The sequence below is a fragment of the Danio aesculapii genome, chromosome 21 (genome assembly GCF_903798145.1).
Source record: "Danio aesculapii chromosome 21, fDanAes4.1, whole genome shotgun sequence".
Taxonomy (NCBI): domain Eukaryota; kingdom Metazoa; phylum Chordata; class Actinopteri; order Cypriniformes; family Danionidae; genus Danio; species Danio aesculapii.
The window spans coordinates 16364238-16392009 of NC_079455.1; the positions used below are offsets into that span (position 1 = coordinate 16364238).

At 36.8% G+C, this 27772-nt stretch overlaps 2 protein-coding genes across 5 annotated transcripts in view; one reads left to right on the forward strand and one right to left on the reverse strand.

The window, feature by feature from the left end:
- si:ch211-247j9.1 (rho GTPase-activating protein 24) overlaps nt 1-11057 on the forward strand; it is a 24086-nt gene extending 13029 nt beyond the window's left edge. The window contains exons 2-8 of one of the 3 annotated variants that reach the window (XM_056446400.1): nt 382-498; nt 5839-6046; nt 7419-7548; nt 7687-7760; nt 7933-8054; nt 8240-9248; nt 10197-11057. In XM_056446400.1, coding sequence (XP_056302375.1) covers nt 382-498; nt 5839-6046; nt 7419-7548; nt 7687-7760; nt 7933-8054; nt 8240-9248; nt 10197-10434 — 1898 coding nt within the window. In that variant the 3' untranslated portion in view covers nt 10435-11057. Of the gene's footprint in view, nt 1-381; nt 499-4361; nt 5573-5838; nt 6047-7415; nt 7549-7686; nt 7761-7932; nt 8055-8239; nt 9249-10196 lie in introns of those variants that run through there. The other 2 variants (XM_056446399.1, XM_056446401.1) reach the window with 2 other exon arrangements.
- mapk9 (mitogen-activated protein kinase 9) overlaps nt 11050-27772 on the reverse strand; it is a 42097-nt gene continuing 25374 nt past the window's right edge. Inside the window, exons 6-12 of one of the 2 annotated variants that reach the window (XM_056446403.1) lie at nt 25603-25768; nt 25434-25505; nt 20651-20833; nt 20133-20257; nt 19946-19997; nt 19610-19681; nt 11050-16037 (exon numbers count right to left, since the gene is read on the reverse strand). In XM_056446403.1, coding sequence (XP_056302378.1) covers nt 15898-16037; nt 19610-19681; nt 19946-19997; nt 20133-20257; nt 20651-20833; nt 25434-25505; nt 25603-25768 — 810 coding nt within the window. In that variant the 3' untranslated portion in view covers nt 11050-15897. Of the gene's footprint in view, nt 16038-19609; nt 19682-19945; nt 20010-20132; nt 20258-20650; nt 20834-25433; nt 25506-25602; nt 25769-27772 lie in introns of both variants that reach the window. The other variant, XM_056446402.1, reaches the window with a different exon arrangement.

Here is a 27772-nt window from a genome sequence, read left to right on the forward strand (position 1 = left end):
GCGTTGTTTCAGCTCATTTTAAATAGGTAATTTGAACCAGCAGCAAAAAAATCTTTTTTGAGTGAACAAACAAACAAACAAACAAACAAACAAACAAACACACAAACATTTAAAAAAAAATTTAAGGGTGCACATTCAGTAGGCAAATAGCTCAACAGAATCAAAGTAGGGACACTAAAACTCCAAAAGGCAGCAAAAATGTATGTTCTCTCCTGACATTTAAAGCTTAGAACTCTAATAAACCTAATGTTACTTGTGGTGAGAACAAACAGATATTTTGTTATCTTTTTATGCTAAAGTTTAAACAAGCAACTTTGTAATATTTGGATGATTTGGGATTAACTAACAGACCTTTTCCATACCCTTTTCTCTCTCAAACAGGAGGAAACAGGGATGTACTGGTTAGTCCTGGATCATATTTCTTCCTCTCAAACAGCTGTGGTCAGGGAGAGGAGTGGCTGAAGAGCCTAAATAAAGGCATCTGGATACCTTTTACAGGTAAACGCATGTACACAGACACACACTCATTGGTGGTTTATGAAGACTCTTCATGAGCATAATACATTTTATACTGTACAAACTAATTATTATATAATCCTACACTACCCCTACCCCTAAACCTCACAGGAAACATGCGGCAAGTATTGAATGTCAAAAGACCCAGTTGAGTAAGATTTTTTAATTAAAATGACACAAGGAATGTCCTCATAAACCACCTCAATGTTGTAATACGAATTTCTGTCCTTGTAAACCACCAAAACCAGTATACACACACCAGATATATGACTAATCTACCCTTAGTGGTCTCTGGAAAGTCCACGTCTGTGCAAATCATTCTCATAATTAAAACAAGTTGATGGTTTAACATTGAGTGTGACTCGAATATGATGAAACATCAGATCCAATCAGTCTTCAGGGCTCCAGCCATAGACATAACAACCAACACACACAATACCCACAGATTCCAGTCATTTCCAAATCATGGGCCATGCATTACACACTCCAATGACTAGTTTCCTCACAGACTGTGCTTTGTCTACTCCCTTGCAAAAATCACAAAAAATGGTGAAAAACACATGCCGCTAACGCTGATGTCATTCAAAACAGCAAATTCAGAGGATTTTCCTCATGGTCTTTGCTAGAAAAACATCACGGATAAGGTTTGCGCACATTTCTAAGACAGTGTCACTTAGAGTTCAAGCATCAGCTCATGAACTTTTCTCAGTTGTTTAGCTTTTCCCTCCATTACTAGCCATTGTTGGAGTGAAAGAGTGAGGGTTGTGGGCAGATGTGTGTCCATCTTGGCTCTGTGCCTGGGAATGATGATGTTATAGTACACCTCGCTTTTCTCAGGAGAGCCGTCAACCCCCATCACATCTATGTAATCTCAAACAATAAAGCAGCTCCGGTAGTGAAAGTTCCCTTATAGTAAACTTTTGAAGTAGTCAACAGAAACTACAACAGATACCATTGATTATCTAAGCAAAAATATATTTTAAAAAAAAACATAACAGAGGTTCTATCATGACCTTTGTCACTTTACAAAAACTCAGAAAATAATAGAGACAGTATAAATACGTAATGCTACATATGTACAATTCATTTGTTAAAAAGAAAATGTAAAAATATTTGCTAGATTTTCAATGCTAACATGGATACATCATCATAAGCTTTAAAAAGTAGGAATTTCGGTACACTGTAAAACCCAAAAAGTTGAGGTAAATCAAAACATTTCAGGAAACCGATTGCAACAAACCATTGAAGTTCAAAAACTAATCCTAATGAGTACTGTGAACTTAATCCATTTGAGTAAATTTAGCATTTGGAGCACAGTAAAACCCGATAAATGAAGAGAATTCAAACTAACCGAGTACTGTAAAACCCAATAAGTAAAGGCAACTCAAACCGTTTGAAGAAACCGATTGCTACAAACAATTTGAGTTAAAAACTAATCTACATGAGTACTGTGAACTTACTCCATTTAAGTTGAAGTAATGAGGTATTTAATTAACTCATCACCTTCAACACTGAGTTCAAAACTCTTTTCAAATGAGTAGAATTAACTTTCAGTCAATTTTGATTTAGCTACACTCATTTCATTTAAAAAAGTTGACTGTTGGAATTTACAGTGTAGATACTTAATCCATAGTTGCATGTTGTGCAGTCAGAATTAAATGTGGCAGAGTTTGGCAATGTTGCTAATGTGTGACAACTCAAATTAATCTAGTCTGATTTATGTATACTGATTGACAAGTTACACCCATTAATAGTTATTTTTAACTTAAGGGTTAAAGAAATGGTTCACAATGAAAAACCCCTGAAAATTCTGTCATTATTTACTCTCCCTTCACTTGTTCCAAAGCAGTTCGACTTTTTTTTTTTTGTTAAACAAAAGCAGATATTTTGAAGAATAAACCATTATCCATTGGCTTTCACAGTATTTGTTTTTCCTACGATGGATGTCAAAGTTTACAGGTTTCCAGCTTTCTTCAAAATATCTTCTTTAGTAGGGCTGGGGGATTTAACCTAAAAGGAAAATCTCGATTAATTGAATATTTTAACTCAATTATGACTAATGCCCTCATACTTATTTGCTCTCATCCTTCACTGACAAGTTTGTTACAGTAAACATGCTCACATATTACAAGTGAGAGATTTCTAAATGAAGTGCGCATTACTTGAATTTAAAATAATCAGATAAAATAACTTGCATTTTTGCAAACAAAAGAATTATTTTTAATGTTTTTCATATGAAAAGTAGAAAATAATTTGACCTGGAAAAATCTGATCAATTATAGGTTCTGAATGTCGATTCAATTTTGATTACTTTTTCGATTAATTTGCCCAGCCCTATTCTTTAGTTTTCAACAGAATAAAATAACTCAAAGATTGGAACTAGAATTGAGGGAGAAAAAATACATTTTTATTTTTGAGTAAACTATCACAATAAAATAACAACATTTGTGAATGATTACACAACTGTTATAAAAACAGATGTTCTTTCCCCAGTTTTGAGAAATTTTTTCAAACAGAAGTCAAAGTTGTTCAAATGTTCTGTTCACAGAAAATCTATGGCAATCTAGTGGCAATGTCACCAAGTTGCATTTATGCTGTGTCATCATGGCTGTTGTATAGGTTACACATAATATATATGATAATGATAATGGTATAATTTTGAAAAAAACTACTCTGAAACCTATTTTCAGACCCCAAAATATGTCGCATTTAAAAGGACGCATAAAATATTGTCAGCTTTTTAGTTAAAATGGTGTCTCATATACTATCTGAGCACCAGCATAATTGAGCACACCCCATTTTTATCCATTTCTCAGTGAAAATAGGCAATGTATTTTGGTGCATATAAATAAAACAGATTTATTAAATAGATATATTTTTTAAAATAATATTTTAGTCACCAAATATATTTAGAAATTGAAAGATAATACAATTAAATTCAAGCTAAATATAAAAAAAAAAATTGACAAATTACAAAATTCACAAAAAATTTCCTTTTTTTTTTTTTTTTTTTTTGCTTCTCTTGATTTTTTCTCATTTTTAAAGTTGTTTTTTAATATTTTTCTATAACATATAAATTTGGGTGTCCTGGTTTCTGGACCATTATTGTAAGTTATTTGGTTAGATAAGCTCCAGATTTGGCTTAATGTATATGCACAAATATAACATTGTATAGCTTCCAATTAAAATATGAATTTAAAAGATAGATTTGTGAGGGGTGTACTTATATGTGCTGAGTCTATACTGTTAATTTAATGTAAGCTGGTATCCTCAGAGCAGTTTAAGTTGATTACATGTATTAAACAGCAACTGAATTGAAAAGTTTTCTAATGAAATTTCTTACATTTTAAAAACAAATGATTATTACAACTGAAATGAATCAGAATTTAATAGAGCTTGTACCAGCCTTAGTATGTTAAGCAACAGGAAACAACCATGTTCTTAATGATCAAATGCACAGTTGATGTTATTCTAGACATTCAGCGTGATCCCTGTAAATACATGCAAATCCAAGCTAAAGGGGAAACTTGAGCCGCAGAGTCCATGTTCCTGCTTATTTCCCAGGAGAGATTAACATTCCCAATGAATTCCCTACATTACCTCTCCAACATAACTCCAGGGGCTCCTAAAAGGTGAGAGATGTCCCTTTAGATAACACGCAGCTGCGTTCATGCATATGCACCGCACACTCTCTAGGCCAATGTCTAAGGATCTGCTCCACACTGGGATTCTCATCAGGGGCCAAGTTACCGGGCACAAATGTATAAAAAGGGTTTGAGGGGCGTGTTCAGCTCTGTCCAATGGAAAATTCTTGGCCACGTGAGGTACACGGGGACAGAGAGAAAGAAAAGGAGATATAGCAGAAAGCGAGCAGCAGAAAGTCCGAGCTCAATTATTTTTAGTCAATCTGTGTTTTGTGTTGTTAATGATTCACGGTGAGGGGACAGAAATAGTGGAAACTGAAGGTGTTGGCGCCACCTTGGCCACACTCCAGTAACTCTGCAGTGGAGTAGCTTGATACAGGGAAGAGGTGAGAGAAAACAGGCACTAGACTAGAGGAAGGACAGTATTTACAGTCAACATGAGAGAAAATGCAGTACCATGAGAGAACTAACTGCGTTTAGCTAGGGAGGCAGATGTTATTTGACAGCAAACCAATGAAGTGCTTACTCCCGTCACTAGAAACTTTGGACAATTAAGTCTAGACAAACATAACCTCCCCTTGGAGGTGAACACAGACACATCTCAGTTGATGTCTACGTCATCAGCGGCATATGATTGAGGCGTAAACTTTGAGAGGTGACGGCATATGGAACATCTACTTTCTACCAGAATTTTCATTGGAAATCAACAGGTGCCTCCATTGGGGAGTTCAAGCAGGACATCTCCTGGAACAGGAGGTCAAGCGTTGGACTACAAGGTGGAGAAAGTGTTTCAATATCCATTCTGAATTAGGACAAATGAGGACACAAAGGACTGCAAACTTTTAAACTTCTGGATTTGCAGAAAAGGACCGAAGGATTATTTTTTTGCAGTAATGTCCTCAAAATGAGAGGTGTGGACTCGCACAACAATGCCTTCCCTTTCAGAATGAGGACCGTCACCTGATTTGGAATGCTGATATATCTGATAAGCACGCATATCTGAGCTGGAGGGTCAGTGTTGCACATCAGCAGGAGAGAGGGAGAGAGAGAGAGAGGGAGAGCTTCTTTTCGGAGCACTAAGTCTTACCTGCAGACAGGAGAGCAAGAGAGGGGGGAGAAAGGAAAAGGAACATACAGTTCTTGACCAAACAAGCTTGCAAAAACATGAGCAGAAAGGATTCAGGTTCAATGAGGACATTCCTTTAGTGCCAGTTTCAGGATTGCTACGACGACTGAAAACATCCCAGGGTGAAGTGAGGACTTTGGATGTGTGTGCGTGCCAAAAAAAAAGGAGACGTAAAGAGACAAATGCGAAATAATGCCTGAAAACAAGCAGTCAATCCAGCGGACTGGGAGCTATCTCTCTCACTCCGCTTACAGGAAGATAAAAAGGGTGCTGAGCTTCAGAAAACGTGAGTATTTTTGTTAGGTAGGGAGAGGGCACACCATCACAGATTTTGGTGCAGTGCAGTAGGAGCGCATGTTACTCTTAAGCCACTTTTGTTTTATCAGAACATTACTATTGTTTTATGCATTCAATCATTTTTCTGCAGACTCAACAGGATGTTTATGCTTTTGAGGTTAACTGTGTGTATAGCAAGTCTTCTCAAATGAGTTGACAAAACTAGTTAAGGATCTAAATGTGGTGACAGTTCTATACTTGTTTTATACCATACAGGTGTGTTTGGTCAAAGATTGGAGGAGACGGTCCTGTATGAGAGGAGGTACGGGGATCACATGGCTCCTCTGGTGGTGGAGCAGTGTGTTGACTTCATTCGAGAGCGTGGGCTCACTGAGGTGGGACTCTTCAGGCAGCCTGGCCAGGCCACACTGGTTAAGGAGTTGCAGGAAGCTTTTGATGCTGGGGAAAAACCATCTTTTGACAGGTAAGAGATTGACGGTAGCGGGAGCAGTGTACAACAGAGATACCTGCATCTTCTATGTTACTTTGCTTAAGAGAACTAGATTGTATCTTCATCAGGTATAATTATAATGAACCTAGGCACCTAAAATTAAGGGTGTACTCTCACTAGGCATGGTTACGGTTGTCCCCCCTCCCCTCTCCTCCAATGCCCTGCACTTACAATGCATTTTGCCTTTTGAACCGGAGCATGCTTACGTCATCGATGATGCAACTGTTCAGTTTAACAGGAAGAGAAACGCTCTCGCTCTGCACAGTGGAGATTGCTTTAATTAAATTAATTTAGTCATTTGATATGCAGTGACACGCAGTCAAATATTTTGATGAACAGATCCAGCAATTTTGACGATCATAAAAGTCCTCATGCTGCAGATATTAGGAGGTTTGCTGAAGGTGCAGTTGACGTGCAGTGAAGAGTTTATGTTCATTAAAAACTAAGAATGATTACTAAATCCCTACGAAAGAGTGTCTTAAAAGTGACATTGTGTCTTCAGTTTTAGGCTCAAGCACGTTTTGCGCACACACTTCAAGCGTACTGCGCCAAAGCCCAACCGAACAGTGCTCGATTCAGAGCACTCACACTTGTCAAATGAACCGGGAAACGCTCCTGGGCACAGTTCAGATTTCATGAGTGTGAATATATGTGCACCCAGAATATACGCATGAAGTGCATAAGTTGTGAAATATCCTCTATAGAAAAACTCATAAACTGAAAAGGAAGAGACTCAACATATATAAACATATATACATACACACACATATATACACATATTTACATATACATACACACACATATATCTCTGCCTCCTCCTTCCTGATGGCCAGTAAGCCATCAGCTTCATTACAATGATTTTATTTAATACTGTTCAAGAAACATGCACATGGCTGGTCTGAGCACAACAAATATCAGATGAAGTGAATTGTATGGTTTTAGCCACTTAACTTTAATATTTAGTGTGTCTACCTACCTTTTGCTGCAAATACAGTGGCACATCTATAACATGGTTAATATGTTTCCTGAAAACATCAACCCTAATGTTAACCCCTTCTTTGAATTCTGTGTAATGAAGTAGGCCTTGTGTGTTTTTCATTAAGAAAATGATCTAAATATCTTTATGATGTCATATAGGGCATAATGACTCTATAGTAATGACATTTCATTAGTTTTATGGGTATTGTATTGGCTAATTTGATAAAACTGATGAAACCTCGTGAAAATATGTAAAGTGTTCTAAACATACATTTTCCCCATATATACCACTGTATATGGAAAAATACTGTATAAAAAACTGAGTGGATTTGTTCTTGTAATGAATACACATTTGCTCTCTCAGCAGCACAGATGTACATACCGTGGCATCTTTGCTGAAGCTGTACCTCAGGGAGTTGCCTGAACCTCTGGTGCCATTTTCCCGCTATGAAGAGTTTCTTGTATGTGGCAAAAGAATTCCCTCAGATAGGGAAAAGGTAAAGTTAACTCTTGCAGTCACTTCAAAGAGCACATAATAATGCTTAATCAACTTAAACACATGTATAAATATGATTACAATCTGCAATTAAATGACTGACAATAATTCTGTTTTATAATGGCATGCTGTACAACAGGGTTTGCAAGAGTTAAGGAGTCTTCTTTATGAGCTGCCTGTAGCAAACTTCAACCTCCTAAAATACATCTGCCAGTAAGACTGAAGTCCATTTTTATCATCCAAAGATCTAGGGATTTGGTTTTCCATGTCTAGGTATTGGCATTTGGAGCTTTAGCCTAACTGGCAATGACATGTCTATCCTAGTCTTGAAACTTTAGTCATGGCTCACATCAGATAACGCAGCAATAACACATCTCTGTTCCAGATTCTTAAATGATGTCCAATCATATTCCAATGTCAACAAGATGAGTATCCAGAACCTGGCAACTGTATTCGGGCCAAATATCCTTCGGCCTAAAGCTGAGGACCCAGAAAGTATCATTGGAGGTAAGCAATATTTAGTTCTCCATAAAAAGGATCCAAGGGTAAATTCAGGTGACGTCCTGGCTTGACTGAGATTTAGATAGCTCTCTAAAGTTAGCGTGTGTGCTCATATGCTTGTAAAGATATATGATGCTGTTTGCCACATGGCGGTAGACCACACACTTATACATCCTTCTCTCTAACCCTAGGGGCAGCAGTTGTGCAACATCTAATGTCAGAACTGATCCGGGAGCATGGCCTGCTCTTTTCCAGAGAGAACTGCAACCTTCCTGAGACATCTTTACAAGCTGTCTATCCCATACAAAGACACAGTGATCTTGTGGAATGGGTGCACGAACCACCTTCCCACCTGCAGGAGCCTTTAATAAACAAAGATTACATGTCCCTTCCAGACCAGACTGTAGCCTGTCCACGTAAACACTCTTTACCCCTAACCACAGAGAGGACAGGGACTTTTCAAAAACCTTGTGACAAAACATTATTACACCATCTCTTCGAAACAGAGCGACAGCTTCAAGAGGACTCTTTGCCAACCAGCTCTACATTAATTTACGACAACCAAAGTCAACATAACTCAGCACAAGAATCTCTTCATACAAGACATGTACTATCACCCTCCACCCCACCACCTGCCTGCACTACTGCGACCAATGTGCTGGAAGCTGGGGTTGAAATGTGCGTGCAGTCAAGGAGCTGGTCTGGCATGGAAGATCCCAGATGGGGACCAGAAAGAGTGTTAGGAGAGAGTGGAGGCAGCAGTGAAGCTCAGGACAGCACCTTATCTGTCTATGACAATATTGTTACTGAGGTACAAGGGGAACAATATATAGAGAACGGAGATGCCAAAGGTACTGCCAGTGCAACTGAGAGCAGCAGCTCTTGGTCCTCCTGTGAGATTGTCCCTTTGGAGGGGGAAAGTGGGAGTGGTGGAGCGGCTAGCCCTTGCCATGCTTCCCCTGGACAGTTTCTCTCATTCCGAATGGACTCTGGGGAGGAAGACCTTCGTCCCAACTCTCTTGCTTCATCATCTGCTCCCACAGATGCCCCTTTAAGCACTGGCAGCAGCGAAGTTTTTTTGCCAAACGCACCCCAGGAGCCCTTAGGGTTTCCAGCTTCTCATGCCATGCAGTGCCTCATTGCAGGGCTTCGTCAACAGATGACCAGGCAAAAGGCAGAGTATGAGGCTAAAATAAATAGGTAAGATCACTTAATCTTGATAAATTTTAGCAGAAAATGTTTGTTTGTTAAGGGAAAACTGCAATCTAGGGCACTTCCAAGACTTCCAGTGCAGAAGTAGCCATCTTCTCCTGAAGAACTGATGTCATAAAGAGTTTATCTGTAACTTTTATCAATCAAGACTGTTTAGGATGAATTAAGTCATGGACCAACCCACCTATCTGTAATCTAAATATGAATGGTGTGTGATGGATAGGGATGGCCCTGGGCCAGGGGGTTTCAACTGGCTGCGCCCAATATGTGCGCATTGGAAATAACAAAATTGAATGCAGAAAGGACGTGATGTGTGACCGGCCCCTAGACCGCCGTCATTTGGGATCTCCAGCAATTGATCTTTTTCTTGCAGACATGCTTTATTCACCTAATTTGTTGACAAGTTCTTGCGTATACATTCCTTGGCAGTTTGTGGGTCCTTCACTGGGCCTTTTCCTCTTTACAAAGAAACTTTCCAAAGATGTCTGTTTCTTACTCATTTTGCTAGCTTGTGGGTTAAATTTTTGCACTCAGGTGACCGAGATGTAACTGAGAATACTGTCATTTTTCAAAATAAAAGATTTTTCAAAATAAAAGCATTTAGCTCATGAATAAAACGGAAATAAATAATGATTTCTTGCGCAGTGCAGTATCAATTGATCTACAGACCAATACCAGTTTGTGGCCCGGGGGTTGGGGACCACTGCCTCCATTAATGCATTATTTCCCAACCCTATTGCTGGAGGCACACCAACTAAATTTTGTATGGCTCCATTAAAAGATCCTTCTAGTTTAGGTTTCCAAATATGTATGCTTTTGACTAGGAGTTCAAATCTGCAGTGTCATGCCAAACCTGCTATCATAATCATCAAGCAATATCTAAGCGTGAACTCTTGAAATGCAGTATGTTTACTCTGTTGTCTTTTGTGTCTTCAGACTGGAGCAAAGAAACAGAGTCCTTCAGGGGGAAGTTTCAGGGTTGCGGTCAACTCTGGAGCAGCAGCGACGCTGGGTGAGCATGGCTGAGATCAAGATGCGTAATGTAGAGCGAGCCCGTGCAGATGCCGACAAACGAAATACCACTCTTCAACAAGAGATGGAACAGTTCTTTGAAACATTTGGTGAGCTTAATGCAGAGGCTCGAAAAACCGGTCGAATTGTTCAGAGTTTTTGAACCATTCAGGTGCTGTGCTACAAAAACCAGCCTTCACAGCATCTCTAAGGTTGCTTTAGAGCATTGTTTTCTAGTCCTGGAGCATCCCCAACAGTACACATTTGGATGTCTTATGTGATATTTATGATAAATACACATATTAGAAAGAAGCCTAAAGTTTTTACGAGGGTGATGATGAGTTAAATGAGGAGAACATATAAAATGTCTAATGTTGGACATGGTTTCAGGGCTGTAGAAATAAGGATGCATTCCTGAGAAAACCATTGCCCTACTTTTAAGTACACTACCTGAACAACTGTGTGGAGCAGCGTGTCAATTTTAAAAGCCATTTTTGGCCATTCAAGTGATCAGAGACCATGGAATGAACCAAAAAGTAGAACATGATGTCTAGTAAGCATGAATGCCATATTTGAGACAGGATTCTAATGGAAACTAGTCTTTTGGGATGCTCTATTAAATAAGCTCTGGTGGGTGTCTAGGGTCTCACAGTTTTACAGTTTTATTTGACTCCTGTGTAACCGACAGAAGACATGCATACCTTGTACACAAACATTGTTCATACATGGAATGTATTTGTACCATATGAAATAAAATGTAAAAACAATCAACAAATGATACTTTAATACGAGCTTTTTATTTGGCCAGTCATAACAGATGTTTAATTTCTTAATCTTTTTTTGAGAGAGAAAAGAGGTATCACTCTATCATTGTAGATTGAGGATTCCATTTAAGGTTTTGCATATGTTTCAGACAGGTTCGTAATTTGGGTCACTCCCATCATAGCCCACTGACAGGGCGCCCATATGTAGCACAACAATACAAAACACATGAAAGCTAAACAGACATTACTAGCACAGAGCAGTTAGATATCTATTCCTTTTACAGGATTTGATTGTGAAGATTCTGATTGACGAGGACCATGAGAACTGTTTTCTTAAGAAGAAGTAGATGAATATTTAAGAAAAAAAGAAAAAAAAAGAAAACAATTCTTCAAGTCATTACTTATTCCACCTCTAGTGATAGATTGTCAGTGACAAAAACCCACTGTTGTTCAGACACTCTTTCCCCCAAGGGGAACGGACACCTAAAAGAAAAGAAAGTAAGCCCTTGAGAAAAAGCGTGAGCCAGTTTTGTTCGTTTTCTTGAAGGTATCAGTGCCACAGAGGTCCATCACTAACGTTCATAACAGGAATCACAACACAACAGTGAAACAAATGTGCATGAGGCTCCGAAATGAAAATGGAACACAATGCACTATTGCGTTGTTGTAATACATTATCACTGCGCTAACAGTAAAGTGAAGCACCAAATGAGATCTCACAAAGTCAAGGAGACCTGGAGAATGAGATGTTTGGGAAAGCAGATGAACAATCCAGCCTGTCAAAAAAAGAGCCAAAACATGATGAACATATTACTATGAGTTGTTTCATGGCCAAGCTGATGATTGTAATGAGAAGCTTAAGGAATGAAAGTCATGGTGATGCTAAGTTCATTCTCCAGTCTCTTTCCGTTTTCAGTCCATTAGAAGAACTTGGAGCCAGATAAACTCAGCACAAACCAGAGGACACGATTCTGCAACATCTTCAAGTTCTGCATAAAGAAGGCTTGTTTTCTCATGCATAATGAATTTAGGGTACAGAACACTAGTTTACAGTCATCTATTTTTGAACTGAAGAAAGAAAGCAGGAAGGTTAAAAAAAATTGGCTCTCAATCATGAAAACAATTGCTAAAAGAGGAGAAAGTCCAAAATAAAGTCTCTAAGCGCATGATTAGCCACAGTATGTCATTAGCTATGTTTCCATCCAACTATTTTGGACATGCGCATAAAAAAAACGATTGATGGAAATGCTGAGATGCGCATAAATTTAGAAAATGTGCATAACTGAATAGGATAAACTTTTTATTCGATAAGAAAAGATGCGCATAAACTACAGTGGAAACCCTTTTACCGAACAAATTATAGTATGCGCATTAAAGAAAAGGTCATGTGATTTTCTAATAAGAGATCATGTGGTGATAAAAATGTGTGTGAATAGACAAACCAGCAGGCTGAGCACACTGTAAAACATCTGAAATGTTGTTTTGGTCATTCTAAAATGCCTTAATCATTTCAGTATTAGTGTTATTACTGTATATTATCAATTATACCTCCAGGACTGTCAAAAGCATCTGCACCTTCAATGTTCCACATGTTCATTAGGTGTCGGCATTGTCTTCTGAAGTGCAAATCATTTATTAAATAAAGAAAAGATTGACACAGCCTCTCCTACCGCAGCAAATTCGATCTTTACTGTTGATATTTGGTGCCAGTTTATCAGAAAGTGACGATTTTGTTCTCTTTGACTCGTTGGCAGTGGCGGATTTAGGCATGTGCAATATGGGCAATCGCCCAGGCCGGCATCTTGCTGGGGGTGGCACAGGGAGACGGTGCAAAAAAAAAAAAAGGTGGCCCAGTAAAAATCAACTGTGCCCTAGTAAAAGCTTTGAGATGTGGTTTAATTTATGCAAGTGATATAATTTAGGGTGGTAATCTTAGAATAAAGACATTAGGGGTCATTCACATTTGGCATCTTTTGCACACGCAAGTTTGTTATTCTCTTTGTGCAACCGAAACAACGCTGGTCAAAACAAATTGCCGCATGTCTGCAGAAAACCATTCCCGCGTGCCTAACACGCGCTGCTCCTGCTCAAGGTGTGAATCCCGGTTGAGTATATGCACGCTGATAAAATACACGGCGCTCATGCATTGTGAAACCGGAGTAACAGCCTTTTATGTAGAGGTGTCGGTACGCAGTGAGTTTTGCAAGTCAACAAAACTAAAGTTTACATAATATGATGATGATCTTATTTTGAGCATGGCTATGAAGCAGAAAGGAGAGATGATAAGTCTGGGAAACTTAACATCAATTCTTGGCCACGAGTCGGGTCAGAGAAAACAGATAATGCTATAAAGCACAGTTCAAATCCAGTTTCTGTAGGGCCGCAGCTCTGCACAGTTTAGTTCCAACCCATGCTTCAACACACATAAGCTGCGGTCACACTGTACTTTTCTCCCCATAGACTTCCATTCATACACAGGCGAATGCATCAGACCGGAAACGCAAACTCGGCGACAAGTTTCACAGTTCGCTGCGTTGGAAAGTTCATGCTTGGTGAAACTATGACCTGCAAAATCGCATCACATGATTGCACAAACCCAATCGAAGATCAAAACATGACCTTACTGGACAGAATTTAAAACATGGATCAATCGCTTGCTTTTTAAAAAAATTTCTAATCATCTTGTTTAATCCCGCCCCTTTTCGCAGCGCCGCATGACAGAATTTTGCATGCACAAACTCTAGTGTGACCGCAGCATTACCTGTAGGTTTCAAACAAGCCAGAAGGACTCAGTTAGATTGATCAGGCGTGTTTAAGTAGTGTTAAAGCTCAAGTGTGCAGAGCTGCTAATTTGACACCTGTGCTATAAAGCATATTTTTTTGTAATCTATAGAATTAGTATATTTAATATTCATGCAAAAGACTTTGTAAGTGATCTTAGCATACCAATCCAGTTAGGTCTTTACATTGTTTTCCAGTTACATTTAGGATTGATTTCTGTTATTTATTTAGAATAATAATTGTACAATAATAATAATTGTATAATAATATTATATATATAAATAATTAAGTCAACCACATAGCATCTTTGGTTGCATCTGAAATCACATACTTTCATACTATATAGTACGCTAAAAACAGTATGCGTGCCGAGTAGTATGTCTGAATTCATAGAATTCGAAAATTAGTATGCGAGAAGTACCCCAATGACCTACTACTTCCGGCGAGATTCTGAAAAAAGACCTATGATGCCCTGTGAGAGAATGAATGAATGGGAATGAAGAGACACAACTCACGCAGGCAGGTCACGTGATCATGACAAAATGGCGGATGTAGTACGTCTGAGTTCCATTCATACTACTCACATTCATACTGTATAGAACACTTTTCTAACAGCCGAGTAGTACAATTAAATTCAAATTCAGTACCTACTAATAGTAGGCGGTTTCAGATGCAGCTTTAATTTCTTAGGGGATGGGGGAAGGGGTGTATTAGGGGTGGTTCGACCAGGGTGCCATTTAAACTAGAACCGCCACTGCTCATTGGATAGAAACGCTGCTTTATTCGCACGTCTTTTATGCGATAATCCAGTTTTGCGCATACATTTAGTGCACATCTTTGGATGGAAACATAGCTACGGAATCGCAAAGTATATGAAATATGGTAGTGATAATCTGTACGAAGATGACAAATCTTTCAGCTTGTCACTAAATGGGCATCTACAAAAAAAAATTAAAGAAATAAAAAGCCACTGACAAGAGTTTTTAAGAATAAAAAAATCCATAAATTTGCTGTATAACATTCTTCTGGGCGTTTCAAGTTTGAGGAGATTAAAAAAGGCAATGGTTTGCATTAGCTCATGCAATGAAACATACAGTTGATCATATACGTCATGAACTTGCCAGCAGTGATTAATTACTCTTGGAATGATGAGAAACAGGGCTCCGATTAGGATTTTGCATCTACAGTTTACCATCTTGGATGTAGATGCACTTTTTTTTTTCAAAGCAGAATGTTAATTTTTGACCCTCTATGTGCAAATGTCTTTTAAAATCATTTATCAATCCCATCGCAATCTGCTTTACAGTACATATTAAAAAGCTGTAAAATGGTTTCCACAGCACGAAGAAGAAAAATCCGAACATTTACATGAAATCTATGTACGTATATACACACTTGACTACACCCTAACCAACTGAAATCCGTCATTGGGTTTTCTTTTAAAATGGGTGACTATATACAGAGGCAGGCACTATTGTTCTGTTTCCTACATGTGTTTAGGCATATTTCAGTAATCTGTAGTTGCGCTGTCTGTCTAGTAAGTGTTCTTTGTTAATATCATGCAGCAATTCTTGTAACAGGAATTGGTTCCGGAGGGGATGGCTAGCTATAAAGTTCAACAATTTATATCTGTGCTTCTTTTAGGTGATGAAATGAAAGGTAATAAAAGCTACATCACAGAGGGAGAGCGAGGGCATAAATGACAGGGATAGTCTCAGATATTAAACATGCTGCTGCAATAAGAACTCCACCGGATAAGATGGCAATTCATGTTAGTTGATGTCAAATGAAATGTGAATGCATTAATGCACTCTTCGGTCTACTTGTGAATGAGTTATTTTTCAAATCTAAAAGGAAAAAAAAAGATGTTTTGTCGTTGGAGTGTAATCTGAGAATTAGCCACAACTCAAAAGCTAATACTACACGAATGAAAAGAGAGCAAAAAGCGGTCCCTTAAAAGCAATAGTGAAGTGTAAACTTGAAGCTGTATGAACGTGCACCCACGGTTCTCTTCAGTCCAGACCTCTGCATGGCCCACACAGCAATGTGACATGAGTGAGAAGAGCTGGAAGTCACTCGAGTCACTCTTCTAACGGACCGGTGAGGGTGTCAATGCAAGAGCTGTCGGTATCTGAAGCCAGTGTCTGCTCCGTCGACATGGACGAGATGTCATTAATAGAAGACGACTGGGAGGGAGTGGCGTTGCTGTTCACTGTACCGTCTACAAAGCACAAAGAGAAATCCGTTACTATCAGTGTCTCTGAGGGTAATGTGGTATTTATACTTATGAAATGCGGGCAGAGTTTAACCCTGTGCCTGGTTCATACTGTTCCAAGTGATTCAATTTATTAGGCTAAAGGCTAAACAAATGCATTTTAGGTGAAACAAAATTTGGCTGTGTTTATGTCATATTGCAATTACTACAATGCAAAATAAAAAACAAAAAAACTATATGATTAATTACTCAAGACAGCAAGTGTTTTATTTATTTAGGTTTTAATGCCATATCAGCAGCATTGGCTATATTCATGGCAAAAACATACTAAATATACAATATAGAATCATATCAGTTTCTTAACTAACATACATTGCAAAAACAAACAAACAAACAAACAAACAAACATACAAGTAACAACAACACTGAAAACAGTCATATACAATCTTTTAATTTGATTAAAGATAAATATTCTAAACTTGCACCAGAAGACACCTTTTTAAACATTTCACTTAAATTACTTCCCGAATAAAAACGTTCTCTAATATCATTTAACAATATACATTCTATTAAAATATGCTTTATCGTCAAAATATTCTTACACAAGTCACAAATTGGATTTTCTTCCCCTTTCAATAAATATGCGTGTGTGAGTCTTGAGTGTCCAATTCTACATCTCATATGTACAACCTGGTCATGTCATTTTCAAAACTGTAATTATTTCTTTCATTTACAAATGGATTCACTTCATACAATTTGTTATTCCTACATTCACCCCATTTGCCATTAGTCATTAATATACAGATTTAAAACAGGTTTAATATCAGACACAGGAATTTTACATTGTTATCTCTAACTGTAAGGGGCTTTCTTAGCTGCTTTATCTGCCCATTCGTTTCCAATGAATCCCATAAGTCCAGGTATCTAGCAGAAAATAATATCAAAATCTTTTTTCTTTAAAATGTCCACTTTTTCTATTATACTAAAAATCATAGGATGATCAGTTTTCATTTATTCAAGTGCTTGTAAACAGGACATAGAATCTGTGCAAATTAAAAACTGGCGATGCTGTTCTTTTTCTATTTGTTCCAGAGCTAAAAACAATGCACAAGCTTCAGCTGTGAATATTGAGCTTAGTCCTGGAATTCTCTTTCTGAAACACTCTGAACCAATCACTGCTGCAGCAGATACTCGTCTATCTGATTTTGAACCATCTGTATACACTGGTACATAAGTTGGTAGATTGCATCGTATATTCATAAATTCTTCCTGGTAAACATTTGGGTGTATTTCCCTTTTTTTAAACTGAGATGTGCACATTATAATAGATGGCTTTTTAAAATGCCAAGGTGGTATAGGGTATACATGCATCGTTGTAATCATATCCAGATTAATATCCAGCATCTTCAAGTGAGTTTTCATTCGAATTCCAGGTCTGATGTATATGGGTCTGGCTTCATATAGGTCAAAGACAGCATATGTTTTTAGTTCATTGTAACTTATTAAACTAAGTTAATCATGTGCAAGCTGTTTTAAGTCAGTTTAACATAATATAAGTTCAATGGACTCATAATGTTAATTTGATTCAGCTTAAAAAATTAAGACAACCAAGATTTTGTTTTTACAATGTAGGAAAGCACTGAACTGAACATTCCAGGCTGAAACTCAAAATTTTAAATGCACTTGGCTGAAAGCAACAAACTGCTTTGTAATAATTATTTATCACTTTATTAACACTGGGAGTTACCACAACTCTATAACTACTAGAATTACTCACATAATTCTCATATAATATTGTTATTCAAAGATTCTTTTGAAATATTAAAATTAAGCTTTGAATGTCTGTCATCATATTGAATGTCGTAAGTCAACAGCCTAAATATACGATCTTTTTGGTAATACAGCATATATATATATATATATATATATATATATATATATATATATATATATATATATATATATATATATATATATATATATATATAGTTAGGCTACATTAGACCAGGGGTTTTCAAACTTTTAGGACACACTTGAAACGAACTGCAGTAAAGTCGAAAAATTAAAGCTGAAACACCCAAAATTACATGAGCCTCTACAAGAAAACGTAAATAGCCTGGTGACGCAACATTTAAAAAGCACTTCACGTAACACCTTAATTATATTATTGTCTTATTAAGGCAAATAACTAGATTATAGATGTCCATGTAAACAGTCAGTAGTCCTCAAAGAGAAAGATCAGAAGGGCATCCTGCTGATTTGATTCAGAAGGGCACTTATTTGTCAGACACTCACTGGTTTGACTTTCATTCATTCACCATCATTAATTTTAAAAAGCACCCGCTCCATTTTATTTGTGTATATTTTACTGGAACGCATTAACTCTACAGGTGCCTGATAGTTAGCTGTGGAGCTAACGTTAATCATATTCACTCTAGTGAACACATAAAAATCGTCATCATAATTTACTCGAGTGCACGCCTCAATGTCTTGCGCCCCCCTTAATAGGTGCGCCCCACAGTTTGAAAACCCCAGCATTAGACCACCCGTGAATGTCTGCGCCTCACTTTCACAAACAGCAGGGAAGGCTTTTTTATGGCACTGAACATGCTGTTTTGAAAGACATGTATGAAGTAAAGTTATGTTTTTGACAACAGAAAGTTATCTTTTTGTTAGCAGGAAGTTGCTAGGCAACAGAGACACACATATTTAAAGTCACAGGGGACTTTAGAAAACGCTGAAATGTATTCGGTCATTTTGACCGCTATGGTAGTTCTAGGTAGAAATAATCAGAACTCTATTGTGTTTTGTTATTTTAATAAAATATCAACATTAGAAGGAAAATACACATTTTTCAGTAAAAGTCAAGGAATTATAGATATGTGTTTTTTTTCAACTAAGTTATTAAACTGCAAAAATTACAAATGGTCAAAACGACCACCTCTCTAGTTCTAGTGATAAATAATGTAAAGAGATTTCAAAAAAAGTATTTACATTTAACTCAATAACTTAAATTATACGGCTTGAAAAACAAGTCAATAAAATAACCACATTTAAATTTACAAAAACTTTTACTGACACTGAATAAACGTGTCATTGTTCCAGCATTGTCATGATAGCACTATTGCAAGCAGAGGGAACCAATGTACTACATAAAAGTGTCCTGTTGTTGCATTATGTGAACAAAATAGTCAATGGTGCACTCCGCTGCTCTTGTGATCTGATCGGCGCAGCAACAAACCAACAGTGCTTGGCGAAAGCAAAGGTGTCATAACATAGCAATTTTTGCGTTCAGTCTAAAATCTGCTACAGATTACGTAGTGGTGATACCTGGAGGAAGAGTGAAACCAGTGCACTGAATAATGCTGGGCAGTGCAGATCAGTATAGACTCACTTTTTTCCGCTTAATTTCAACTGAAAATTTGTTCCATCCTAAGAAATTACCTTAAATAATGCATAAATCACTTGATGCATTTTATATCTGCTTTGGAATAAAAGTAGCAGCATATTTCAGATTATTTTAAATAAGAAAAACAATAAACTATATATATATAAAAAAAAAAAAATACATAACTCACCTAAACACTCCTCTTTCAGCACCCCGTTCTTGTTCCGCTCCTCCCAGTCCATGACTTCTTTATAAATCAACTCTGCAAGGAGGGAAACACCACCCCAAGAAATCATAAACAGAGTTTAGTGTGGTTCCATCTTTTTGCACAAACCCTTTAGCAAACATTAAGATTATTAACTTTTAATGTCAAGACTCAAAATCAACACATTTACTGTATAACAAATGAGAACACAAATGACCTTGGATAAATGTAACCAATACACCACAATGATCATTTCTGCTCTAGACATTCATTTACAGGCAGCTTTTAACAGAAGATGTTGACAGCAGAGAGCGACTGTACCTTTCCACTGCTCGATGCTATGTTCCCGCTCCTCAAGCTGCTTGTCTGAGATCTGTGGAGGAGGCTGAACACATAAAACAATCTACAAATTCAAGGACTGCCTGGCATCATAAAAATGTCCCCTGTAAAACAGTTTGTGCCAATTTGGACAGGACAAAGTGACATGAATAGAAAAGGGTGCACTGACCGCATCTGCCTCAGCTGGGTCGTACCACACATGAATGTAGGGGTGATTAAGAGCCTCCTGCACAGAGATGCGGCATTCAGGGTCGATTACCAGCATCTTGGACAGCAGGTCTCGTGCTTGACTGGCTACATTGGAAAGAATGGAAACAATCAGGTGTAAAGAAATTGCTGAAAGTTCACAGTTAACGGCATTGTTAACCTAAAAATGATAATTTACATACTCTTCACTCATTCAGTTCTAAATATTTATGACTTTTATTTTGAATACAGAACACAAAAGAAGATATTTTAAAGAATATTGTCAACTGGTAGCCATTGATAGCAATGGCTTCCAGATATCAGCATTCTTCAAACTATCTTGTTTTGTGTTTAACAGAAGACAGAAACACCACCAGATTTGGTATAAGTGGAGAGTGATTAAATGATGGCAGTAATTTCATTTTCCATCTCTTTAAGAGTGTGCTAGAGTAATGTAAAAAAAAAGTACCAGACATGAAAGAAAAGCGAGGATGGTTTTACTTTTGATCTTGTCATGCTCGGTCTCTGATGGGAAGGCCCAGTCGGGAAAAAGCTCATTAAAACTGACTCCGGGAAACTGGGGTTTGTTCATCACATAGTTCCTTACAGTCTCCATCAAACGGTTCATAAACTCCAGAGAGGGGGTTCCCAGAATCTCAATCACCTTATTCCACTGGTCAATATCTGAGATGAGCTTAGTTAAAGAGGTTGATGTCAAAGAGGATGATGAAATTAAGAACAGCTTATTTATTTAAGGCATCATCTAAAAAAAATGAAACCATTTTCTCACCCTACTGTTGTTCCAATGTCATATACCCATTTGTTTTTCTGCAGACCACCATGTAAAAAAATTAATTCATGCATAGTACTGTTCTTGCAACAATTATTTCTCATTCTACCATTATATAGAATAGAGCTGCACAATATAAAGAAAAAGGATCATTATCATGATAAGTGAATATGCAATACATTTAAATGTATAACGCAGGCAAGCCAGAGTAGGACTTTTCTAAATGTATTATTTTGTGGTCCACAAAAGAAAGAAGGGCAAACAGCATTGGAACAAAGTACAAAGATTAACTTTACATTAACTATCTCTTTAACGATTAGAACAGACAATGGAGAAAAAAAAAAAAGATTAAGCATGGTCAATCAAAGGAAGTTGCTCAATCCATCAGATGGGGGTTTCAAAGACCTCTGGAGGATCATGATGGAATTGCATGCAGTTACTAAAATATATGCAGAAGAATGCACTGTACAATACCAGTCAAAGGTCTGAAAACATTAAGCTTTAATGCTTTAAAAAAAAGTATCTTCTGCATGCAAAGTCTGGATTTATTTGATCAAAAATACAACAAAAACAGAAATGGTGCTTTCACATATGTGGATCAATTCTTTTGTTCTGAAACAAGGATTAAAATTGTTATATTGTTACACATTGTTCTTGATGCTGTTCGCTTTCACACGGCAAACTGATCAAAATAGCTAAAACACGTCACGTGCAAGTAAACTCTCCTCACATTCAGTTTATCTTGCAGAGTTCCGCTCAGCTGTCATGCACCCTTATTTTAATTTATGGCAATGAGACAATATAAGCGAAAAGCTGCACTTTAATTTTGAATGGTGACATCCACAGACATCGTCACCAAGTATAAATCAGAGGTAATACATAGCTCATACATAGCCGCTGGCTAGAATTATGCATTATAGCATTTACATTATACAGATAAATAACAGATAAAGCAAGACTGCTGTTCGGTCAATTTTCCAAACGAATAAACAGCTCTCCTTAATAGTTAACATGCTTTCACTTTCGTATTGGACATGAAACACAGATTTACCAGTAGGAATGACATCATGCCCTCCTCATAACGCCCTCTTCATATAGCTGTATATATGCCTATTTCATATCCATAATACACTCTGATATAGCCTGGTTCAGATCATTTTGCTTTCTCACTACAATCTGCTCCAAAGTCCGTTTTAATTGAGCAAAGACCACCTCATTCATGCGATCTCAGACCAATTTTTTTGGCGCAGATCTGAGCGCGAGTGCTGGATTCACATATGATAAACGAACCGTGCTAATGGCGGAAACATTCCAGGTTCCGAAACAAAAGTTTTGGTGTGAAAGCACCCTAAAACAGCACTCAAAAATTTGGATAAATTGTTGTATACTATATGTGAATATGATTTAAAATGTAATTTATTTTGTGTGATGCAAAGCTGAATTTTTTACGTCATTGCTCCAAACCTCTGTGTCCCATTATCCTTCAGAAATCATCCAAATATTTTGCTTAATGCACTGTCGTGAAAGGCTAACTATGGTTTTAATTTATTCAAGAAGGAATCGAAGATGAAAACATCATCATATGGTTCATAATTTGGGGAAAAACTTATTTCACTATAGCAAATGAATTCTAAGTTCAAAACGGTTTCTCCAAAAGTAAAACAAACAAAAAAAAAAAAAACAGTTTTTTTTTGTTTGCTTAAAGTTTTGATCAAATAAATGCAGGCTTGGCAAATACGCATTTAAATTGCATATTTTAATGCAAACTAAAACATAAATCTGACATTTAAAAATTGCAAACAGCATATACTGGACAAGTTTTAGAGTTAAGTATCTAATTTTAATTTAATTTAATTTAATGTGTGTATTTATATAGCTCAGGGGTGGGAGAAAGTCATTGTTTGGCAAGTCAAAAGTAAGTCTCAATTCATTGTCCTCAAGTCCCGAGTCAAGACAGGCAAGTCCCAAGTCAAAGGTCAACAAGTCTCAAGTCAAGTCCAAAGTCCTACGGTTTGACTTTCGAGTGTTTCTGAGTCTTTTTAACAGAAAAATAAAATGTATACAGATTATGTATGGTTGTAAGATCTGTATTTATTAAACAGACCTTTTTTTATGAAAAAGCATTGCTCAGATACATAAAAATACAAATGTAATTTTCTGAAAAAGTGCTGAACAGTGCTGCGTCTCGTCTCCACAGCATATTGCACAAGTGGAGTTCCAACACAATAGATTCCATTTTGCCTCACATCACACAGAAATTGCAGGTCTACTGCTGTCTAATTCATTAAGTTTAGTTGTGCTCTGTTATGTCTTTGGTGATCAACCTGTGATTTACTAAAATTACATAAACGACCTCAATGAGGCAGCAGTAGACTCTTGTATGCTGCAAAGTAAAATGGAGTGAAATTGGTATTTTGTCAATTAAATCTCATGTGTGCTGATGAGATTGAGATGCAAATCCGTCTGGCAGCAATGTAAAATGGTAGCACATATTCTCAATGAAGCAGGCCACTTCATTGAGAATATGTGATTCATCAACAATAACGTTGTTTTCTTCACATAAAGTTGAAAACTTTGCTCTCTACCTTGTGTGATGCTCATGCACCGATTTCCTCTGTTTGTGGACAAAACTGCTTGTGAGCTCTCAAATATATGCTGCTCGCGTGCAAATTCTCATGCTCTCAAATTTGCACTGTTTATGCACAAATTTTCTTGAGCACTCTCAGAGATTATATGCTGACTCACAATTTGTGTCTTGTGTTCCCTCTTCCTTTCGTGCTTTTTGATATGATTTATATTGGCGCACTGTTTATTAACACTAAACAAAATACTAAAATAGACTTGCATATTACATTTTTTATCTAATAAACCATAACATTTTTGGCTGTGTTATATGATGAGATATTTCCAGTTTCAAAGGACACATATGATAGACCAGTGGCGCCCCCAGAAAATTTTCTTAGGGGTGGCCAGAAGAGGTCACACCAAATCTTGGTGTGGCACACAAAAAAAATTCTGTGTGATGTTATATTTTAATTTCTGTTAAATGAAATAATGTGGTTTTAATCCATTTAATTAAATACTCTTGAAATATTGTAATTTATTCCTAAAAAAAAAAAAAAAAAAAAAAAACAATATTTAGTTTAAAAACACTGAACAAAAGGCATTAGTATATACACACAAACTCACTATACAGACTCTAATAATATCATTTATCCATATTCCTTTTTGAGCCATATTATTATTAATACAGCTTCTTCTATTAATGTACCTTAAGGTAAATAATAAATTGCCATTGCTGTCTATATTAAAGGTGTGTGCGTGCTGTCAATGAGGATCGGGGATGGGGGGAGTGAATCAGCTACGTCAATGGCACCAATCAAACCAAAATAATTTTGTGGCTGCTATTTATTTATTTATTAAAATATTGTGAATTTACGTAAGTACATTTAATTTAATAATATCAACAGCAAAATCATATTGGGGTGGCCAGAGTTTACACAGGGGTGGCCCTGGCACTATTCCCCTGTAATAGACGTTGGATGTAAAGAATACATTTTATTTTAAAAACATTTATTAAACATCCAAAAGATGCACCATACTAATCAAATAAAAAAACATTTAAAACAAAAAATATAACTAATGCAAGTAGAAATGTAAATGTGATAAAAATAAGGAAAAATTTGATAAGATATTATAGCCTACTGTATTATTCACTCTTCAAATAAATATCACAATCAATCCCTTTTTATCACGGCAACTAAAATAAAGTGAACTAGTCTCTGATGTCTTCCACATTGTTGATAAGATTGTGGAGGACATTTTCCCTGTCATCCTCTTCATTTTGAAGAGAAGCTGTTCCACAGGGCCCCTGAACACCTCTATTGGCATGTGCAGTGTTTTGAACAGTGTCCTACTACAGTAAAGTACTCCAATTAATCAGTTGTGGTAATACTATAGTTGCTATGGTAACACAAGTGTAATATAAACAAACTACCCAGTGCTGTGTTTTTTTTTACAATATAGGGTATATTATACTACAATTCACCACACTTTACTGTAGTAAAACTACACTTTGTATTTCATTTTATACGTTCACTGTTCTTAATACTACAGTATGCTGAAGCATTTATTAACAAGTTGTAAATAATACTAGCCTAAAACATAGGCAGTATACCTAACACTCAAAAACACTAGAATTTATTATAGAATTTACCTTAACCTCTCAATTTTTCGTGTATTGTTATTAAATAGTGTAGCAATTTATAAACCATATCAACATTCTTGGGATAACCAATTCAACAGAGAGTTGAAAGTCTTTTTATATTTTATCAAGTCAAGTCTAAAGTCATCAAATACATGACTCGAGTCAAAGTCACATGACTCGAGTCCACACCTCTGATATAGCTCATTTTATTGTGTATGGCCATACACCCAAATCGCTTCACAAATATGAGGGGGGTCTCTCCACACCACCAACAGTTAAGTGGATACGATCAGTGCCCTGGAATATGACGCTCCCTTTAACCATCTCACCCATGATGCAGCCTACAGACCAGATATCCACTGCAAAACACAATCAAATATTAATAACACAATTCCATTTCAATATCTCCATTGGCTTTGAAGAACATTACTACCAAAAAAAAAAAAACAGCATTACCGTTCTCCTTGTATTTCATGCCCAGGATGACCTCTGGTGCTCTGTAGTATCTGGTCACTACGTAAGGTGTCATCATGAAATTAGTGCAGGCGGTTCTGGCCAGTCCAAAGTCTAAGATCTTTAAAGTGCAGTCGGACTTCACCACTATGTTACTGGGTTTTAGATCCTAAATAGCAGAGAGAATGCAAACCCATACTGTAATGCTAAAAGGCAATCTCACATATTAACACAATGAAAGGTCTCAAAAGTTTAAAATAAATTTTTTAAATCCAAAACTTTAGATTTTATTTGGAAATTTGGGGTTCTCTCCTTGAATATATGGAAATTTATACTCCCTGGATGATAGTTATTTTTACATTCTTTGCTACTGTTACAGCTCATGTAACCAGGCTTTTAATTGTGGTGTTTAATCAATTGTTCTGGTTGGCACTGTTTGTTTGTTTATATCTTTTTGTTCATTTTTATTTTTTTTTTAAGATAGAAATATATTTGGGGTCAATGCCTGTCACAATCATTTTGGATCCTGGTGTACTTTATCTCTCCACATGTTAAAATGTACAACAATGTACAAAAATGTCTGATATTTGTACATTTTTTAAAAATCCTATAAACAAAGTTGGGGAGCGGAAGTCAAAAATAACTTGACATTGTGAACATTTACAACACAAATCACTAACCTGTAAAACCGTTTAAGACAAAATGAAAATAAAGAGATTATTTTCTAATCAGGTTACAGTTGTGTTTCTGATATTGTAATTTTTCATATCAATCAGCATTCAGTACTAAATTTTTTAATTACCTTTTTTAAATTAAGACCAGAAAATAATATTAGCCAGTTAATTACAATTTTCAAAAAGTAATGTATTCGACTTCATTATTTGTTGAGAACTAAGGAACTATATTAAGTTTTACTTTTCTTAAATGATGTTTCTCATTAAAATGTAAACACTTATATAAAACAGTATTTTATATTATTAATAGCAGTAGTATTGTTGTTTCTTTAAGAGTATAAAATCACCGGCCACTTGATTAGGTACACCTGTCCAACTGCTCATTAACGCAAATTTCCAATCAGCCGATCACATGACAGTAACTCAATGCATTTAGGCATGTAGACATGGTCAAGGTGGATCTGCTGCAGTTCAAACCGAGCATCATAATGGGGAAGAAAAATAAGTTAAGTGACTTTGAATGTGGCATGGTTGTTGGGTGCCAGACTGGCTGGTCTGAGTATTTCAGAAACCTCTGATCTACTGGGATTTTCACACACAACCATCTCTAGGGTTTACAGAGAATGGTCCAAACAAGGGGAAATATCCAGAGAGCGGCAGTTCTGTGAGCGAGGTCCCGGGTTCATATCCCGGACGAGCCCCCAATTTCTGTTGGGACCTTTTTAGGTCTAGGGATGTGACCGTAACAGAAAATGAATGATTGGTGGTGGGTGATGTGCAATGGCTGGAAAAAGAGTAAAATTGATAACTCATCTCCTCAAACAGAATTTCTAGAGACTTAAACAAGGTCAAATCAAGAAAAGAGAAGTTTATTTACATTTCAAAATATAACAAAGAAAACAGGGTATTAACTCAGAAGGGGGCAAGGCCAAAACAACAAACAAAAACAAGCTAACTCCTAAAATGAACTCTTGCTAATCTGAAATAAAAAGAAACAAAAATACATAAACAAACTAACTCCCTCTACTAACATAAACAGGAGAAAACTGATTCAAAACAAAAATGGCACCCACCTTCCTACTTAACCCTCAAAACAAACAAACAAGCAAACAAACAAATCAACCAGACTCACTTCTCTTTGGGTGAATTATTAGATGTTAACAACAAGATCACTGAAAGTAGAAGTTTGACTTAAATAGCTTAACCACATTGTAAATATTGAAGTCAACTCAAATTTTGAAAGCTCTAACAAACACAAGGTCTGTATGTGGAGAAAAGTTCAGCCACTGCACGATCTAGCCACCACCAACAATGGTTTGAAGTGTAGATCATGTTAAATAGTCTCTCTCCTCTCCTAACAGCCAATCACTGGAAAGATCCAATGATCGCTACCAGGTGGACAAAATTACCTGCAGGGAGAGAGAGAGAGAGAGAGAGAGAGAGAGAGAGACACAGAGAGAGAGAGAAAACAAGCACATTGTGCACACAAAAAGATACGT